This window comes from Myotis myotis, unplaced genomic scaffold (genome assembly GCF_014108235.1).
Source record: "Myotis myotis isolate mMyoMyo1 unplaced genomic scaffold, mMyoMyo1.p scaffold_m19_p_19, whole genome shotgun sequence".
NCBI lineage: Eukaryota > Metazoa > Chordata > Mammalia > Chiroptera > Vespertilionidae > Myotis > Myotis myotis.
Genome location: NW_023416323.1, coordinates 23,128,334 through 23,149,296, shown reverse-complemented (window position 1 = coordinate 23,149,296; position 20,963 = coordinate 23,128,334). Strand labels below are relative to the sequence as shown.

At 41.5% G+C, this 20,963-nt stretch overlaps 1 protein-coding gene across 1 annotated transcript; it reads left to right on the top strand.

Moving 5' to 3' along the window:
• The first annotated feature begins 10,359 nt into the window (after positions 1-10,359).
• Positions 10,360-17,269, top strand: CLEC3A (C-type lectin domain family 3 member A). Its single transcript, XM_036345265.1, has 3 exons — positions 10,360-10,474; positions 15,143-15,226; positions 16,878-17,269. The coding sequence occupies exons 1-3, from the start codon at positions 10,360-10,362 to the stop codon at positions 17,267-17,269; spliced, it is 591 nt and encodes a 196-aa protein (XP_036201158.1).
• Positions 17,270-20,963: the final 3,694 nt, after the last annotated feature.

Sequence of the window (20,963 nt, the reverse complement as noted above, 5' to 3'; positions counted from 1 at the left end):
ACAGTATGCCAGGTCCCTTGAAACATATGCTGTGCAGATGTTTCTTCCCTGAAGCGACTGTGTCAAGCAACAAGGATGGACAGGCCTCCGGCATATTGCCTATCATATTAGGGAAGTATCAGGCTGCCAGGCTCCCAGCAGAGGCTTTGGGACAATCAGCGGTTCTCAACCTGTGGGTCGTCACCCCTTTGGTGGTCGAACGACCCTTTCACAGGGGTCGACTAAGACCATCCTGCATATCAGATATTTACATTATGATTCATAACAGTAGCAACATTACAGTTATGAAGTAGCAATGAAAATAATTTTATGGTTGGGTCACAACATGAGGAACTGTATTTAAAGGGCCAGAAGGTTGAGAACCACTGCTTAATTGGAAAATGAGCCCCACCCTGGGTTAGAACCACTCAACATCCCCATCTATTTCATAAGCATTGTTACATTTGCCGTTGGACAGGCACTGCTGCAAGCTAGCATGTGTACTCACTAATTTAATCTCCACCTAGGAGGTAGCTACTGTTGTTACACCTTCTCTCCCTAGGACAGTGGTCGTCAAACTCATTAGTCAACAAAGCCAAATATCAACAGTACAACGATTGAAATTTCTTTTGAGAGCCAAATTTTTTAAACTTAAAGTATATAGGTAGGTACGTTGTTATTAACTTAATTAGGGTCCTCCTAAGGCTTAGGAAGAGCCACACTCAAGGGGCCAAAGAGCTGCGTGTGGCTCGCGAGCCGCAGTTTGCTGACCATGGCCCTAGGAGATAGGAGATGCCACAGCAACAGCACACAGCTGAAAAGTCATAAAGCCAGGATACTCACCAAGGTAGTCTGGTTCCAGAATCTTTAGCTGTAACTACCACCCAACCCAGCCATTTTAGCACAGAGCCTGTGGTGGGAGCCACCTTCTGCCCACCAGCCTGTGGGTGAGGATGTGTGTGGCCCTGTGGCCAGCATAGTCCTGCATTAAGAGTGAGGTACATGCAAGATTGTGGCTCTGGACCTGAGTCTCTAGGGAAGGGACAGCAGCAAGGACTAGATCAAAAGACTGCAGAGGGACAGATTGCCCTGCCCCCTTGCACACAACCACACCCTACCCATCCACACCCAAAAGGCAAGGAGTGGGTACAGGGAATCTCTACACCTTCCTCTCAATTCTGCTCAGAGCCTGAAACCTCTCTAAAAAAGATCTATTAAAATTTAACTTTATAATCTCTACTTACTATTTTCCTCACTTTCATGACTGGTGCATTACAGAAATTGTTTGAGGTCATTTTCTAACTCCCAAGATCAATTTTAGTCTTTTTCCTATTTTACTTCTTTGACATATTTGCCAGTTCTGTCCTCCCTTCTCCCTATGAACCTTCATCTTAGGTTCAAAAAATGTTTGTTGAATCACTAAAAGTAAATGCAACTTCTCACTAGCCTTCCCAACCACTTAATCCTTGTCCAGTCTCCCCCCACTCCTTAAATATCTGGGACCCCATGGATTTGTCTCTGATCTTCCCCTTTTCTCCATGTAAAATATCCTGGCTTCATACCCATCACTGGTTTCCCACTGTTACTCTATCATTAATTCTCTACTAATAAATTATTGATTCACTCATTCAACTCTTTTTACCTCATTCAAGTGTCCAATATTATTTCCCATCATCCACTAGACACATGCAGCTGAGAGTCGCACGAACACCTTAAGACCAACTTGTCCAAATACCAAACTTGCTTCAATGCTTCCATCCTCCCCACCTTCTGATTCTCTTCCCCTCTTTATTAAGCTCAGATTCAAAAGAAATGTAAGTAAATAGCGCCTTATACATACAATTTATCTAAATACTTGGTTCCTTTTCCTATTCTTTATGAGGAACAGATATCATGGACACAGTGTGCTTGGTTTACCCAGTAGGGCCAATTTCAGTTTCCCCATTCAGGCTTTCAGCTGCAGGAAACGCTTCCTGGAAAGGTGACCAAAAGCAATCCCTTCTGATGTATCTAAACCAAAGGAATAGCGTGACTGTTTCTCTGAGCCAGCTCAAGGGGAACACACGATGACTTTAGTTCTGTCACTAATTTTCACCAGTAAAAAGGCCACGGATTTATACTTGGAAAATTTGTTTCGTACCCAGAAAGGCAGACCTTCTCAATGGTTTGCTCTGCAGGCTGCAGTCCTCGTGCTCCAAGCACAGGCAGAGTCTGCAAACCTCTGAACGGCAAGGAAGAACAAGGAGCTCACTGTCATTACCTGAAGGCCGAAAACTCTTTCTACCAAGTCCAACCTTCGGAGGCCCACAGAGGGAAATTATGAAGGTTTTCCACTGTGGGCTGCCCTTGCTCTCAGTAGAAGGAAGGTGAATACTGACTTATTTGTGTTCTTGGACTATCTTGGCAGCAGGGGCTAGGCAAAACTCACAATAAATTGGGAAAGCTGGTACACCTAGAGAAAACAGGCCAACGGAATATTTGCCTTCCTTAAAAAATGCACTGTTTACTGCAGTGAGTGCTTGGAGGACAGGACACAGGGGGACCAGCGGGGCCAGGCAGGGTGGCTGGAGAGGAACAATTTCATGGTGAAGTCATTAAGAGTTAGGACATTATTATAATAATGATGGTGCTAATAATGGCTCATTTTATTAATAGTAAGTCCACATATGAAATATCTGTTCTCTATCAGCCACTAACTATACTGCTTGTTTTTAGGGCATATTTTTAATCTTCCCAATAATATTGGCAAATACTCATTATGATGCCCAATTTATAGGAATATGAGAGGTTAATTGGCTCACTCAAATCACACAGCTGGTAAATGAGAGCCCCAATTCAACGCTAGGTCTGCAGGATATCATTTGTGCAATTCCCACTGCAGAATCTCATTTGTGCAAGTTGCTTGGGATATAAGGACGTAGGTGAGGTGTCTGACTGTTTGCAGCCAAGGATGCAGTTGCTGCAAAAGGATGCAGAAGAATGGGTCAGATGGAGCCAGAAGAACACTTGATCCTAGAAAAAAGGAGGAAGCTAATTCAGGATGACACCACACACTAGAAACCAGCTCAAAGGCCTAACGCAGAAGCAGGGGGACTCAGGCAGAGGCCACTATAACTACCATTAGAAAGAACCCAATGAAAGTAGAACAACGATGGAAATAGTGAAACAGGCAGGTCAGACACAGCAATGCCAGGGGGCATTCATGAATTAAACAGGGAACAGAAATCTCTCCTTACAGGCTGCCAAGAAAGGCTGCCAAGAAAGAAGGCTGGTCACAATAAGAGGGGAGAAGATGTGGAGGAGAAGGAGGGATGTCTTCTGGGTTAGGCCCAACTTTTTCACAATTAAACTGGCTGCCTTCCAGGGAAGAGGATTCTTCATCATGGGAAGTGTTCAAAGCAGAGGTTTGTCTCTCCCAAACTTGGGATTCCTTTGTTCTGACCCTACCACCCCAATTTTACCATAAATATCCACACTGACCTCCTAGGTCAGTGATGGCAAACCTATGACACGCGAACTCATTGTTTTGGTTGATTTTTCTTTGTTAAATGGCATTTAAATATATAAAATAAATAGCAAAAATATAAATCTTTGTTTTACTATGGTTGCAAATATCAAAAATTTTCTATATGTGACACGGCACCAGAGTTAAGTGAGGGTTTTTCAAAATGCTGACACGCCGAGCTCAAAGGTTCGCCATCACTGTCCTAGGTGAACCCATGAAGCTCCAAATCCCCTTTACCACCAGGTGGGCCTCACACCTCAGCTGAGCTCCAATGTGGGAGACCCACGTCTGACCAACACTTGGAAGTAGAGAATCCTAAGTCACTTCACTCTCCAAAGCTAAGTCTCATCTACCATCAAACAGGGATAACAATGCCCTCCTTACTGGACTTAGATGAAAAATCCTAGCACAGTAGTTGAGAGGAGATTAATTGAATCTAGATCACCATTCTCTTTACTCCAAATCCACATGAGTGAACCATTTTATGTAAAACGTATTTATTAAATGTTCATTAAGCATTAGTCATTTTGTTAGGCACAAAAACTATGCTATCCAATATGGTAGCCACTAGCCACTGTCAGACAGCACTGGCCCAGTAAATCAGAAGCGACTAAGACAAGATCCATGTCCACTGTAACAAATGTGGGGAGACAAATATAAAATAAGTATGTGGTGTTTAGAAGTTCTATGATAGAAGTATGTCCAGTGTGGGTGCAAATGAGACCAAATCTGCAGGGTTGGGGTCAGAGCAAGGGTGGTTCTGAGGACCTTGTACGGGTATAGATGTGAGGGAAGCCCTAGTTCCCTTTGATTGTTTATCTACTGTGACAGGATATAACTTGAATGTTTTACAGACATGCTCCAATTTTCCCAACCATTCCACAAGACAGACACCCAGCTGCAGAGAGATGACAAAGTCTGACCATTGTCACAAAACTAATAAACAACAGATCTTAATTTTAACTCCAAATTATCCTAGTCATTGCTCTTTACCTATATTCAGTACTGCCCCATTTTAGCAGAGTCTCTGAACCCACTTCCCTAAGACCTGTCCCAGCCTTCTATTCACATGCCCTGACACATCTGCCAGTCACAGCTACAAGCAATAGCCCTAAGTAGAAAGTGGGCGACTTGCACATATACCATATCAATCTTGCCTCCAAGCATTTCAGGTGGTTTGTGCCGTAGTCAAGTTCAGTCCCATTACTTCCACTAAATGCTGCCTGTGAACCTTGGAACAGCCTCCAAACATAGTCAGCCTTGAATATTAACAGACAGACAGCACTGAAGCCAGAGAGACTTGTTTGTTAGAATTTGACACGGAGAACTGCTTAGAGCAATGCTAAAATAGCCACCAGGAGAATAAATACACCAATTACACAGGATGGTCAGGGGATGTGTTGTAAACAGCAATTCATTAAAGAAAGTAAAACCCTGGTGACAGTTTTTAAATCCTTACCAAAACACTTTTTGACTAAAGGCAATATTTTTATAGTTCCTATTCCCTGCCTATAAATGTGTGCTTCTTAAATAGCCCTTTCAGAAGCCCAGGTCCAGCCCAGCAGAGGAGCTGGTGACATCATCCTGCCACACAAAAAAGGGATTGTTCCGCCTCCAAGAAAACCCAGTGAAGTCTGCCTTCCCTAAGGACAAGGTGGGGAAAGGGCCACCCATCCCCGTCATCTTTGATGTGTGTATAGCTCTTGATGTGATTCTTTTAAAGATCACTCCAATTCTTTTCTTGCTTTTCCGGTTGAGGTTTTGGGGGTGGGGGCTCAACCAAAGGGCCATGTGTGATGGGGAGGCAATGTCTGATGCCAATTGGCATCTGGGGCAAGGACAAAAATTCCTTACCTTGAAAATGTTCTCAGATCCAACTCTACCTCTGATCCCCACCCACCTCTTCCTCCTCTTCTAGCCAATCTTGTAGCCATTTAGCTTCCATTGGTTTTATTCCCTGAAGGAGGAAGAACTGGATATGGAATCTCCACAGGAGGAAGAGAAGTTAAAGGAAAGTTCCCATCCCTATCTGGCTTCATGGCCAAGCACCTACAAAACCATCAGAACTTCCCCAATGCTAAGACTGATGGTTTTTCAGCATGACTTCAAATGTTACTATGCCAAATGAGTCTTGGTCTCTTTACTATTCCATGAGTTAAGTTGCTATTTCCTTGGTCAAGTGTCTTATTGCTGGAGCCTCAGAGGTGGGGAGAAAGGAAAGCAAAAGCAAAACTGTTCTGCCACACATTAGTAAATATTTATTGAGCAAATACTATGTGCTCAGTACTGTGCTATATACAGAACTGAGCTAACCTGGCACAGCCCCTGCCCTCCGGGACTTACAGCCTAGCCAGAAAGAAGGAAATCTATTAAGCACATACATTTTTAAATGAATCCCAAATTACAATTAGGGCTACAAAGGAATCAGTATACTTCAATGAAGAAGACAAAACAGGATCTTCCTAGATTATGCAGATAGAGAAGGTATGTCTGAGAAGGTGGCCTTTGAATTCAGACCTGGAGTACAAGAGGGATTTAGTCATATACAAAATGGTATTAACTTAGACACACACAATGAGTACAAGTTTGGAAAGGGGTGGGACATAGTAACAGAGAAAAAGCACGTGGAAAGACACAGTGGTGGTGGAAAGATGATATGACTCAACTTTAATATGACTCAAAGTTGGCAAAGGTCTCTACAACTGGAGAAAGTCATCAGGAGTTTGGGCCTAGATGAAAAAGACGGATTAATCAGTACAGATTGGTAGTTACAAAATAAGCATGGGGATGTAAAGCACAGCCGAGGGAATATTGTCAATAGTATTGTAATAACTACGTTTGGGGCCAGGTGGTGCTGGAAATATCAGGGGAACACTTTGTAAAGTCTATGATTGTTCAACCACTATGCTGTACACCCGAAACTGACACAAAATAATATTGAATATAAACTGTAATTGAAAGCAAAGATTTTAAACATGGGCTTCAGCAAAACTATTCTGTATGCTATTATAATGGTGGATGCATGACATTATACATTTATTTCCTAAAACCCATAGAGCTGTACAGCACAAAGAGTGAAACCTAATATAAACTATAGACTTTGGTTAATCATCATAATAATATAACAATATTTATTCATCAGTTATAAGAAATATACCACACAAATGCAACATGTTAACAATTGGATAAATTGGGGGTGGGGGCAGGGAGACGGGATATAAGGGAGCCCTCTCTACTTTCTGATGAACTTTTCTATGAATCTAAACTGCTCTAAAAAAATAAAGTCTGTTAATGTTTAATAAAAAAACATGTGCTCTAAGATCTGGCTAAAAGAAAACAAATCAAAAAAGTGTCAGAGGCTTTCCTGGTAAGGAAAGGAGGTTAAAAACAATATAGATTAAAAGAAATAAGAAAAAACAATATAGACTTATTTTGAAGAAAAAAGATAACTTGTCCTTATAAGTTCAGTTTGAACACAGCACATATCAAAGGTCCAAGAGAAATAATTAGTTTTCTATCACTATTCTGTAACTTTGAAATCTCAGAGCAAAGGGTTTGAGAAGCTGGCAAGAAGCATTTTTGATCCATCGTATGATCAATTGTAAAACATTGATCCTTTTTCCTATTCAAATCAAAGCACATTTTTCACAGCCCAGGGCAAAAGAGCGAGCGCAATCAAATCTAGATTTTAATTTCTACTTCCACTCTTGGGATCTGAGTGACAGTGACCAAATCTTCTTAACTTTTCTGAGGCTCAGTTAGTTTCAATCAGCTATTAAATGGAGAGATTACTTATCCCATAGGCTTGCTGTGAAGACTAAAAAGAGGCGGCATTCCAGAAATGGTATATACTATTATATTTCACTAGAGGCCCGGTGCACAAAAATTTGTGCACTCAGGGGGTCCCTCAGCCAGGCCTGTGCCCTCTCACAGTCTGGGATTCCTCAGGGGATGTCCACCTGCTGGCTTAGGCCCGCTCCCCGGAGGATTGGGCCTAATCTGGCAGTCAGACATTCCTCTGGCAGCCCAGGAGCCTTTGGGGGATATCCACTTGCCAGCAGGGAGCAGGCCTAAGCTGCAGTTGGGCATCCTGAGCACTGCTGAGGAGGCGGGAGAGACTCCCACCACCACCGCTGTGCTGGCAGCCATCAGCCTGGCTTGTGGCTAAGCAGAGCTCCCCCTCTGGGAGCACAGTGACCACCAGGGGCAGCTCCTGCATTGAGCATCTGCCCCCTGGTGGTCAGTGTGTGTCATAGTGACCAGTCATTCCCAGTCTTTCTGCTGTTGGGGTCTATTTGCATATTACCCTTTTATTATATAGGATGGTAAGGATATTACAGCTATTATTAAGCACTGGACATTGTGCTAAGTGCTTATACCCATTATCTCATTTAATCTTTCCCACAGCCCTGTAAAGTAAGCATTTCTAGCCCCATCACTGAGATAATAGAAGGCTCAGAGAGGTTCAATGATTGCCCAAAATTACACAGCTGATAAGTGGGTGAAAATAGAATGTAAACCCAGCTCAACGTTTTTTCACAATGCTTTCAAATGCCTACTCGTAGGTTGCCCATATCAATATAAGGATTTTGCATTATAAGTAAAATCTTTACTTTTTGTATTTCACAGTTACATTGCTATATTATATCTGACTTTCCCACATCAATGGCCTTCCTCTGGTGTAAATATGTGGGTAGATTACAACATGGCTTTAAAAGGGAGGAAAAAAAGATGCATTAGACTGTGGTTTTCCTTACTAAGATTCAGAAGGAATCAATCACCGCTTGATTCTTCCTGTATTGTCTCAAAAAAAAAAAAAAAAGCTGAAATAAGTTTGGTCCTTCAGACCTTCCAAAATCTTCAAGCCCTGCTGTCTTTCCAGATAACAGCGTGGTGGGGTCAGTCCATAGAGGCATTTCCCTGAGTTCTAACTCACTCCAGCTTGGTCACATCTATAAGGCAGTCCCTTGCTTTTGATACAAAAGTCTATCTGGCTCCCAATACTTGCCTTTATAGCCCATTGTTAAAGTTTTTCATTGTATTTCCTGCCGGAAACCAATTCTAGCATGTCATAATTTTAAGAGTTTCATCAAAAGGTTGATGAAACTTGTGGACTCAACAGGGTTGAGTCACACATGTAGTCACCTGTTGGCAATGGCTAAAGGCATTTCCCCAAACCTGAATAGGAAACTGCTTGTGGCTGCCAGACAGTCAAAGGGCATCTTAATCTACATGTTATTGAACAGCGTAGGCTAATTCCCCCAAACTGACAATGCTTCTGTACCCTTTGAAACCTTACCCTTTGAAGTGTATTATCTCCACCTTGCCTTAGGACAAATTGTGTTAATAAAAGCAAGGGTCCTAGACAAGGAGGGAGTCTTCAATTCCTTTAGCTGAAGGTCCTCTGACCCCCAACGCCTTTCAAAATTATATCTCGTCTCCGGACTCTTTACTAGTCTCTGGATTTCTATGTCATCTGCGCACAGCCTTTTCCAGATTCCTGAACCCTTCTTGATGCTGGGACATGAACTCTGGCATAATTTCTCTATTATTTATATACTTCACTTGAAAGTATTATTTAAGTGGTTGGGATAGTTTCAAGAAAAAAATTATTGGGTGGTTGGGGATCCCCCATAAGATAATTATAGTTGATATTTTACATTAATTCTTGTGGAAATAATTCACTATCTTAATTTTCTTTTCACTCTAAGAATGTAAGTCATAATTTTTATTTTTTTATTTTAGAGAGAGAGGGAAGAAGGGGGAGAGAGATACATCAACTTGTTGTCCCAGCCCTAGCCTGTTTGGCACAGTGGATAGATCATAGGCCTGCGGCCTGAAGGGTCCCAGGTTCGATTCTGGTCAGGGGCACATGCCCAAGTTGAGTTGGGAACTCAATCCCCAGTAGGGGTTGTGCAGGAGGCAGCCGATCAATGTTTTTCTCTCATCATTGATGTTCTATCTCTCTGTCTCTCTCCCTTCCTCTCTAAAATCAATAAAAAAAACTATATTTAAAAATAAATTTTGTTGTTCCACTTATTTATGCATTCATTTATGCATTCAATCCTCATTGAACACACAACCATGGCCTATCTGGATGATGCTATAATCAACTGAGCTACCCAACCAGGGCAAGGATATAATTCCTGACAAATTCATAAAACCCTTATAAAGGGAGGCCTTATATCTTATCATGAACTCTCCATTTCGACCATCTTCATTATTTCCTGTAAGCAAACCATTCCCTAGATGCATATGGGCTGTGTACACACACAAGTGGACATAGACACACAGGTGGTTTTGTGGTCTCTCTCTCTCTCTCTCTCTCTCTCTCTCTCACACACACACACACACACACACACACACACACACACACACAGTAACTTTCTTGTTTTGGGGTGGGTTGGGGGGTGTGTGTGTCATTTTTTTGCCCTGAAAATGGAATCAAACACTTTCCCAGAACATTCTTTACGTGAACTCCAGAGCTCCAAATGAAAGACTTAAATGTTGAGGTTTTCCCAGAGACCCCCAAACTTCCTGGAATTTAAATTTTTTAAAAAAGGGAAAACAAGCAAAACCCTTCATCCCTCAGTTAACTCTAATACACTCTGAAAAGGCAAGTCAACTAGGAAGTGTAGCACCAATATGAACACAGAAAACGTCTGCCATGAGGAAGGAGAACAAGGGGCCACCTCATGCTGCGGCCAGCCAAGGCACTCAAACATCTCGTCAGCAGGACGGCAGCCAGCCCTCCCAGCTCACTCTTATAAAGCTGGCCCCTGGCATTCCAGAGCGAGATGTAGCTGTGCAGTCTGCTTGTCCCTTAGCTACTTCAGAGGAGCCGGCAAAGTGGCCACCAGACCTGCCCGGGAGCCATGGCAAAGAGGGGACTTGTAATTTATGTCCTGGTTATCACCTTACTCCTGGACCAGACCACCAGCCACCCGTCCAAATTCAAAGCCAGGAAGCACAGCAAACGCCGCGTGAAAGGTAAAATACTGGGCTTGCTCGGGGTGGGGAGGGCCTGGACAATGTTCATTTCCAAACCCCTCCAGGAGACTGTGCCTGGTGGCGGTACCATGCCAGCGTATGGGAACGGCATTTCATGGGACTGAATGACCTTTTAATTCTCTGGAGAGTTTGATATTTAAAAGAATCATGTAATAAGGGTGTTTTTTTTTTTTTACAGTGATAAAAAGCTCTTATAATGTAAAAAGAAATTCTATGTTGTATATCCTTTGTCAAGTGGATTACATAGAATGCTCTTTAGAGGGAATCACCGGGATATGTGGACATCTGGTATTATGAATGAGGAGTCAAGTAGAACATGTTGATTATAGAATACAGTTTCACTCGTAGAGATTGTGTGACATTATTCAAAGGTAACTGTGAAATAATTATGATCCTATTAAATGTGTAGTAGAAGATAGAGCTATTGGTAATTGTGACTTCTTTTTTTGTCACTGGTTACCATGTAGATATATTTTCATATCTTGCTATATAAGAACAGTCTATACTATATATTTAAGCTTTTTCCTGTCATAGAGAAATTGAACCTCTCTTTGACTTAAACATATTTTAACTAGCAAAGTCATATAGTGTTTGAAGACATTTTAATGCAAAACTAAATCTAAGAGCAATCTCAAATTCTGGGCGGCTTGAATTAGGTTATGAGATAAAAAGCAAATGCTGCGAAGAACAAAAATGATGGCAATTTATTTACAACATACTGAAACCAAAGCAAAAGGGAAAACACGGGTAATGTTTTATCTCATCCTCTGAGTCATTTTCATATCAGGATATTTTAAGGTAAATATTATGACACTATTTCTGTATCAGTTGCACTTCGTTATTAGCAAAACACACACACACACACACACACACACACACACACACACACAAATACCAACAAGGTTGGTTTTGAGTGACACAACACAGATGACTGGTGGATAGAAAGGGGGCTTGTGTTGTGTTGTGTTTTGATGATAATAAAGTGCACTTTTCTAGAGGAATTTATACAATTTAAGTCTGATGCAAGGTTTCTTAAGTGGAATCTTTTTTCCTTATAAAATATTACATTGCTCTGGTACCTTATTTAATGAAAGACTGAAATATTTCCCAGGCGTAGGTACAGTATATTCAGTATATTGCTGAAGATGAGGGCAGGGGAAGGAGGTGAGAGAAGGTACTGGGTGATGTGGCACATTTTTGTTGCCAGCATATCCTCACCAGTGGGAGGGAGTGCAAAGTGGTCACCACCCAATAGGGATGTGGGGAGGGGTATGAGTGAGTGTGAGTGTGTGTGAGTGTGAGTGTGTGTGTGTGTGTGCGTGTGTGTGTGTGTGTGTGTGTGTGTGTGGTTTTTCTGGAGTAATTGCAGTTCAGGTCATAGAGAGCTCCTTCCTCAACCCCCACATACACACACATACACACGAACGCACACTTTTTTTCCTGACTGGGTACACACTTTAAATATCACCCTCTGAAAGCAGTTCATGCTAATTTTGCCATCAGGTCTCAATAAGCAGATGCTACAGTAGATGAAGTAGTAAGTCTAGACTTGCAGAATAGTTCTCTCCCCAACCTCTCACACCCTCAAACTATTTTAAGCACCTATAAATAACACTTTATGAAATCAAAGGAAAGCTATTTCTCTCTCCCAATCCTCTCCACAGAATTAGCCACTATTAACTACTGGCTAATATTCACAGTTTTTTGAATGCACAATTAAAAATTGATATTTTTAACAAAATAAGAATTGGCTATGCAAAGTGCCTGGCAGACAAACTAATTAATTTCATCTGTTAACACTCAGAGATACATATCTACACAAAGCTTACCTCAGTCATTTTAACAGCCGCATAATATCACACTGTGTAGATGGGTCATGATTTATTTAATCTGTTCTCTTGGTGATCTTCTGTGTGAGAAGTTCTGTGTGGTTTTCAATCCATCTCTGATTCAGTGCCTCAGTGAACTGCTTTGTACACACATAAAGATACTCGCTGACTTGTGATGGGGTAACATCCTGATAAACCCATCATAAATTAAAAATATCACCCGGCCAGTGTTGCTCAGTGGTTGAGCATCAACCTATGAACTAGGAGGTCACAGTGTGATTCCTGGTCAGGGCACATGACTGGGTTGTGGGCTCAATCCCCAGTAGGGGTGTACAGGAGGCAGCCGATCAGTGATTCTCTCCCACCATTGACATTTCTATCTCTCCCTCTTCCTCTCTGAAATCAATAAAAATATTTTTTTAAAAAAGAAAAAATACAGTAAGTTGAAAATGCATTTACTACACCTAGTCTACCAAATACTGTAACTCAGTCTAAACGACCTAAAATGTGCTCATAACACAATATTAAAAACAAAACAAAACAAAAAACTGCTAGCAACACAGTATATACTCTAAAATATCTGCCTCTGCCCAGAATCACAAGAGACAATGATACCACATAACGCTCACCCAGGAAAAGATCAAAATTTAAAATTTGAAGTACAGTTTCTACGGAAAGCACACGGTTTTCACACCATTGTAAAATAAAAAATCATAAATTAAAACATCCTATCAGGGACTGTCTATAAGTATATTGATCCCCATGATAGGGTGTTAGGGTACATTTCTAGAAGCAAAATTTCAGGTTAATCACACTTTCCAATTGGCTCCCAAAATGACAGCATCAATCTATGATCCCATCTTCAGTGTATGAGATTGCCCCTTGTCTACATACCTTGAGAGCCCAACATCATACCATCAGTTTAAGCCCTGCCAACCTAACCAAAAGAATAAAACCCTTTAAAATTTGCATTTATTAGATTGTTAATGAAGCTGAGCTATTTTTCATATGTTTAGTGGTCATTTCTTCTGGAAATTATTTTTGCATGATTTCTACACTGTACCTATTTTGGAGAACACTAATAATAAAGTAAAAAGAAGTCTGTTTTTAAAAACTCAAAATGGCAATTAAGTGATTTAGTTCCAAACAAAAGCTTATTTGGTAATTACCTTATAGGTCTCAAAAAATTATGTGCTGCAGTAATGAATAAAATATAATTTTTACAGTGAAATAGTTGGTCCCTGTGTTCACTGTAGACAAAACATTCACATTTGTCACAAAAGCAGCAGCAGAAGCCAAGCCATCTGGATAGTGACTTCCATAATGATTTCCCAGGGGCCTAATATTAATTCTTGTGTCTTTATGTTAATTATAATGTTTACAGCTTCTCTGTGGAGGTCAGTTATTTAAATAGAATGGAGCAGGAAGGTGAGAGGGATGGGGGAATAACATGTACAGAGTTGACAATTTGTAACTTGGAAGCAAGTCTTCAGGTCTTTACAAGCCTGGCCCCCAACAGCCAATGGTTTTGTTCTCTGAACATATTTATTCTGGATTGAATGGACCCATTGAGGAAATCCTTAGGCTATTTATTTCTGAGCTGAGCTAGTCGATGTTTTGAGAACTGATGAGCAGTATGAAGTGAAAAAGAGCTGGGAGCCACCTCTGAGTACCGCAGAAGGAATTTTCCTAACCCAAATGTGGAAAAACCTGGCTTGCAAAGCACATGTTTAAGGGGATGGAGATCAGCGTGTTTGGATTTGGGACTGACTTGAAAAACCCAGGACAGAGCATAGATTCTCTATATGGCATCTCCACAAGGAGGCATCTGAGGACAGGCCCTGTCAAGCTTTGAGCATCTTCTCTGCCCGAGACCACATGTTAAGGACCAAGCAGGTGAAGGCAATCACTGTACAAAAATAGATGGGAGGGACGGGAAGAAATGGAGTCAGTGAGCATCAAATCCCGACTCTGTACAGACCTTACCATCTGGGTGACCTTATGCAGGTTAATTCAACTGTCTGTGCCTCTATTTCTTGGGGACAGTGATGGTGTCTATCTCACAGGAATATTGAAATACTGAAGCTCTTAGCACATAGGGTATGGTGGCTTTTAATACTTTTTAATATGATTTATTACAATTCCTGCCTTTGAAGCACTCCCAAGCTGTCAATCTCCAAGACAGTTTCCATCAGTCCTGAAATTTTGTTAATTCATTCAACAAACATTATGTGTGTCTATTATGTGCCAAGGAATACCCTGGATAATAAGACAGTTAAAATTAAGTAAAATAATTATAGATTGGAGAAAGTGCTTTGAAGAAAAATAACGGTTCAAAGAAAGAAATTAGCCACTGGGATGCTAACGTAGAGAGGACAATCAGAAGTTTTCTCAGAAGAGAAGATGTTTACACTCAACAAAAAGATGGGTAAGAGTGTTCCAGGCATAAGGAACCCAAAGGAAAGGATCCCAAGATGAGATAGTTTGCTGTAGAATCCATCTGAGAGTCAAGGGATCTGAAGCCTGGTGGAGGGAGGGTCGCATGGGAAGGGGCTGGAGAGAGAGATGGGAGGCCCATTGCACAGAGGGAACTTCTAGTATTGTTGGTATTATTATCTCCACCAAACCCTTATGAATCTTCCCAGCCAACTTATTTTCATGCTTTATTTTTCATGTACACTGAGCGCAATTTCATCAAAACCACCCTTGCCTTAGGTTTTGGATTTCAAAGCTTCAGTTTATTTTGTTTTATTTTCATATTATTTTAATCACATGCTTTTTATTTCTCCCTTACCACCTCACCCTAAAATATCCCCAGAAAAGGATGGAGACCTAAAGACTCAAGTTGAAAAGCTCTGGAGAGAAGTTAATGCCCTGAAGGAAATACAGGCTCTGCAGACAGGTAAGACCTCATCGCATCGATGCCTGTCTCAAAGGAGGTAGGGGGGGGAATTGCGATTTCCTAGCAATTCAAACCATACCTAGAGTGCATGTCAAGTTCTAGGTGACATATTTTTAAAAGAGACATTGACAAGCTAGATGTGTCTTGGAGAAAGGATCCAAAAACTGAGGAGATGACTGTTTGGGAAATCAGCTTGATTTTCCACTCCTTTCTTTTATATAGAGATAAAAAAAAAAAAAAAAAGGCATTTCAATAATATAATTTTAAAAGTCTGTTCAAAAGTCTTCTCTTATAGGCAATGAAACAGAAGTGAAGCGAGTACTAACGACCTTAAATAATTAGCATTCATTGGATGTTTACTAAGTGCTCATTGGGAGATCTGCTGAGATTCAATGAAACAGAGGGCCACAGGACTCAGGCATGTACATCAAATGCAAATAGAAGGACACTGGTTAGAACCACCGCTTGCCAATAGAGGGCAGCACCTGGCGTTCCTTTCTTTCTGGAGCAGAGCTCCCAGGGGTGAGGAAATGAGAGCCACACTGGGTGGTTCAGGAGCAGCCTGGGCTTGCAAAGCTCATACCCACAGGGAACAATACTCTCATAGTAACTCAAAAGTAGAGCTTCGAGGGTCCCACAGGAGACCTGCCAAATTAGAAGAGTTATAGCCTTCAGAGAAGACTGAAGTTACAGCTTTCAATCAAGTGCTTGTAACTCCCAGACCATCCATGTTACCAATTCAAGGTCATTTTTTACCATAAGCAATGTTGCCTAGCAACACTGGTGCTATATCCCGATTATCAGGTTTCCAGGGAAACAGAATTAGAAAGTTAAAAGAAGGTCAAATGTGCATGCAGAAGGGGAGTTTTATTAATGCTTCACCTACATGAGCACATTAATCTCTAACAATTTATGAGATACCTGCCATAGTGATTATCCTCATTTTACAGATGAGGAAACTATGGCACAGAGAAATTAAATAATTTGCCCAAGCTTTACAAAGCTAGTAAATGTCAGAACCTGATCCACCCATGCTTTTTGCCTAATCTATCTTTATGTTTGGTTTATCCTGGATAACCTAAACAATGTATATAGCAGGGCTGAGTTATCTGCATAAGAAAAACACTGTCTCTCTCTATACAAACTCAGTCTTTTGTTTTTGTTTTTAATAACTATGAAATATCATTCCAGTTCTAAAAGTCCCAAAGAAATTCAGCACATAGTGGAGCTACAATAACTAACAACCATGTGTATATCAAAGCATCATGAGGCGAAAGGCCATATTTTAAGGGAGGGACAGACCTGGGTGTGTGTAGCTGTAATCTTTCATGCTAAGTTATATTTTTACATGCTAAGTTGTTGCAAATCACAACTTTTCTAAGCCTTAATATCCTGATATGTAAAGATGGGAGTAATAAAATCCCACTTCATGGGACTGTTGTGATTATTATATGAGTAAAGTGCTTGGAAAAGATCAAAATTTATCTTTTTGTACATTGTATGTACAATGTCCAACACATACAAAATCTGCAGTAAATAAACGTTGATTTATCATTACCATCACATATCATTCATTCCACTTGCCAGGTCCAGTCCTGGATGTCTTATACTCAAAAAGCATTTTAATATTTCAAATCTCACATCTTTACAGTCTGTCTCCGAGGCACAAAATTTCACAAGAAATGCTACCTTGCTTCGGAAGGCTCGAAGCACTTCCATGAAGCCAATGAAGACTGTATTTCCAAGGGAGGGACCCTGGTAATCCCCAGAAACTCAGACGAAATCAATGCCCTTCGAGACTATGGTAAAAGGAGCCTGCCGGGTGTCAATGACTTTTGGCTAGGCATCAATGACCTGGTCACAGAAGGCAAGTTTGTTGATGTCAGTGGAATTGCCATCTCTTTCCTCAACTGGGACCGAGCACAACCTAATGGTGGCAAGCGGGAAAACTGTGCCCTGTTCTCCCAGTCAGCTCAGGGCAAATGGAGTGATGAGGTCTGCCGGAGCAGCAAGAGGTACATATGCGAGTTTATCATCCCTTAATAGATCCTTCTCAAATGCATCTTCCAAGCATGATTTATAGGCTAATGGTTCTCAAGAATAAGTTAAATTGTCCATAGGAATACAAGAATCAGCCAATTTTACTACCATGTTTCATTGTGATTTTTCCCTTCAGGGGCATAAGGGATCAGAAAATAATGATCCAGCTATGTACACACTGTTAAAGTGGCTTCTGCGAAATGGGTTTCAAATCCTCTTTTTCCTAGTCCCTCTCACTTGTATAGACGAGGTCTGTATTAAAAATACAATAGCCAGAAAAGCAAGCTTCTCTTGAAAGTTTAATACATATTTTGTTAATGAGAATTCTCTAAATCAGAGATTCTAGGTGCTATATAATCCAAAACCTTTTTAGTCTGATGCTCAATGTGTTCCATTCTAGCCTTAGTGCCTTGTTAGCCCATTCCCTTTTCTTGGAGTTGCTACATCGCCTGGTAGAACTTGTATCTTGCCTACCATGTCAGAACATGAATGTCTCAGATTCTCTTTAATTTTTTTTCTTCAAGACCCCTTCCCCATATACTTTTTCTTTTTAATTCCCAATCAAGATCTGAAAGGAAATGATAAGGCAGCATATTTGGTCATTTTCCCCTTCCAGCATTACATTACCACTTCCAATTTGAATGGCTAACCTTAAGGCAGAACAAGAGCAGCAGATTGTATGAAAAAATGGAAAGAGAAAAAAATGTCTGATTTTTCATTGCTTTAGCATCCTACTTCCTTTATGAAATTGAAGATGTTTAATCTATATCTCTATCTATCTAGATATAGGTATAGATTTAGATATATAGATATAGACATATAAATATATATTCATTTCTTTTTTACATACACCATATTTCAATAATCATATATTTAAGTCTATTAGGGGCAATCTATCTTTGGAGGTTAAAAATTGGATTTCAATAAAACTATTTTGGAGTCACATCTCTGTGCAATTTTTTATTCTGCCAAATGCTATTCCCATTAAATTATTTAACTAGATTGTGTAAAATAACTTCATTGCTTACTATGAAATTACAATGTTTAGGCGTGGGAGAAATGGGTTTTTTAAGAGCAAATAATTTTAAGTATATTCTGTACTTCAAAAGCAAACAATTTTAAGTATATTCTGTTCTTCAAATATCATTTTTTTCTTTAAATATTGAATGTATTTTGTATTATCATTCTCTGTAGACTTTAACTACATGTGCTTGGAATAATGTTTTGGTTCTTTCAATTGTACAATAATAAAGCCTGAATTCTGATCAATCTGGATGTACCTGGATATTGATTATAGTTACTCAAAATATGTTGGTTTATATCAAATTTGACACAATTCAGGGGGTACTCATGAATTACATGTACTAGGAAAATACTTTTACCTGACAATAAAGAGGAAAAGTCTGTGGGGGACGAGGGGCACTTTAAAAAGAAAATTATATCTGCAATTGTTTTTGGTTGACCCTGGCCAATGGGTCAACTCCAATACAATCATAATCTCCTCAAAGATGATGACAATGAAACTGACACCATTATAATTAGCTAGTTATTAATAATAGGAAAGGAGAAAAAGAAAGGCCAGACATTATAAACATGGCCACCAGGAAGCTGCAATTTCACATTCTTCAGGGAACCACCAATCCATTCTTCACAGATTATTGGGGAAGGGTTCCAACAAATGGGAGATAGATACACACCCAGTGAAGTTGGGGTGACTAGGGAAAGTGCCTGTCAATCAAACCTGGGAACAAAGACCATTGGCCAGAATGGGTGGGGCCACTGTAAACCCACAAAAATCGGGGGATATATAATCCCTCAAACAAAGGAGTTTTCTTTTCTTGTGACTCTTGGCTTTGAGGCTTTCGTGTTCCTGTTCCTTGCATTCACCCATGTTTTCTCCAAGCTATGTAGCCCTGTGAACCCCACATAAAAACGGACTGATGGGCTGTGGCTGCGAACACACACTAAACTAGCCTAATGTTGCATTGGACTGTGCAGACATGGAATGGAAGCTCTGGACACTGGCTTTGATTCTAGACCTATTGAAGCCATAGCTACACTTCTTTCGTGGGGGAAGGAAGGGAAATGGGACCTTGGAAACTTCAGGGCTTGATTCCACAGAAAGAAAGCTTTCTACAACATCTCATCCTCCCATGTGACTCTCAGAAAATTCTTTTTCTTGTGATATCATGAGAAGCCCACTCCCACAAGCAACAGATGGGAACATGGACCTCTCTCCACTGATAACAAAATTAGTAGACATTATAGTATATTCTCATCACATTCCAGGCACTGTCCTAATTTTAAATAATTATTAATCTTTAGAACAACTCTGGGAATTAGGCTCTGGAACAATTGCATTTCATAGAGGAATAAACTGAAGGAGAGAGATATAGTAGCTTGTCCCATAAGTCACAGGACAGGAAGGAGTGGAGTTGTAACCAGAACTCAACAAGTTGCTCAGATCCTACCCCCTTAGCAACTATAGGGAGATATGATAAGATCAAGTTTATTCAACTAGGCACTGGAAGTAGACTCTAACCTGTTCTCCCAATTCCCTCATATGGGGAGGCAATTTGGGCAAACAGCTGATCTTGATAAGGCACTCAATCTGAGGCTGCTTCCCAAAGGGCTGAATAAAAACAACCATGGCTTACACAAATCAGTGTCAGAGTTTGGGTTTCTAGGACATGGAGCTAAATACTATCATCCTCCTGTTGTGCCCAGATTTCAAGGTTCCCAAAAAGCCCACCAGGGAGCCAGCGAGTCCGATGCAAAAGCAAAGAGTCCTTCATTTTGAACTAGTTCGGCTCCCCAACCACACTCACCGATTCAACGGTAAGCCCAGTGGCAGAGAGAGAGCGAAGCCTGATGGGACTGTGGGTTTTATAGGGGGGTGGAGTGAGGGCAGGAGAGGGGACTGTGGGCCTCGCCGGTGACTTATTATACAGGATGTGGTCATAGTGATGGCGTGCACTTCCTTTGATTATCATTGGTTAGTCCAGAGAAATCCTGGGTGTGGCTAGCAGAGGCCTGGGCTTCCGGGAAGAAGGTACTCTCCTGAGCACATGGCAGCTGCCCCAAAAATGGAGGACCCAGGGCAAGATGGAGGGTGCAGTCCTACCCCCCCACCCCCAGGGCGAGCTGAGCCCGGGCTCCAGGGGCCAGTCCGGTTGCCGGGGGGTCCAGCAGATCGACCAGTTCCAGCCCAGACAGGAAGTCCACGTCCTCCATCTCGTCCCCGGGGGCGCCGGCGAAGGCCTCCTCCTCCATCTCCTCGGGCGAGGGCACCCACCCCGCCCCACCGCCGCCGCTGCCGCGTGGGTCCGGTCCGGGGGCGGCGGGCGGGTGGCGGCCTGCGCCGGGCTCCCGCCGTGGGCTGGGGTGTCGGTGCCCAAGGCCGCCAGCAGCGTGGTCAGGCTGTGCCTCATGGGGCCCGGCGGCCGGCCCACGTAGGCCCCGCGACGACTCGCCCTTTCACTCCCTGAGCACCCCAATCAGAAAGCTACAGAGAAGAAGCTTAATTCAAAGGAATAGATGAAATTTAGTGAAGGGAAATCAAGATGATTTGGCAAGACAATGAGCACATGGATGAGAGATAAATTGGGACGGGAACGAGTGGATTAAGGGATTACCTGGCTGGCCCAAGGTCAATCTCATGACCTTGACTTCATAGTTCACACCAATAAGATTCACT

Excerpts from the sequence above, each read along its gene's own strand:
- CLEC3A (XM_036345265.1), top strand. The coding sequence starts at position 10,360 with ATGGCAAAGAGGGGACTTGTAATTTATGTCCTGGTTATCACCTTACTC. Across the intron at positions 10,475-15,142 it reads CAGCAAACGCCGCGTGAAAG|AAAAGGATGGAGACCTAAAG; the intron begins GTAAAATACTGG and ends AAATATCCCCAG. Across the intron at positions 15,227-16,877 it reads AATACAGGCTCTGCAGACAG|TCTGTCTCCGAGGCACAAAA; the intron begins GTAAGACCTCAT and ends ACATCTTTACAG.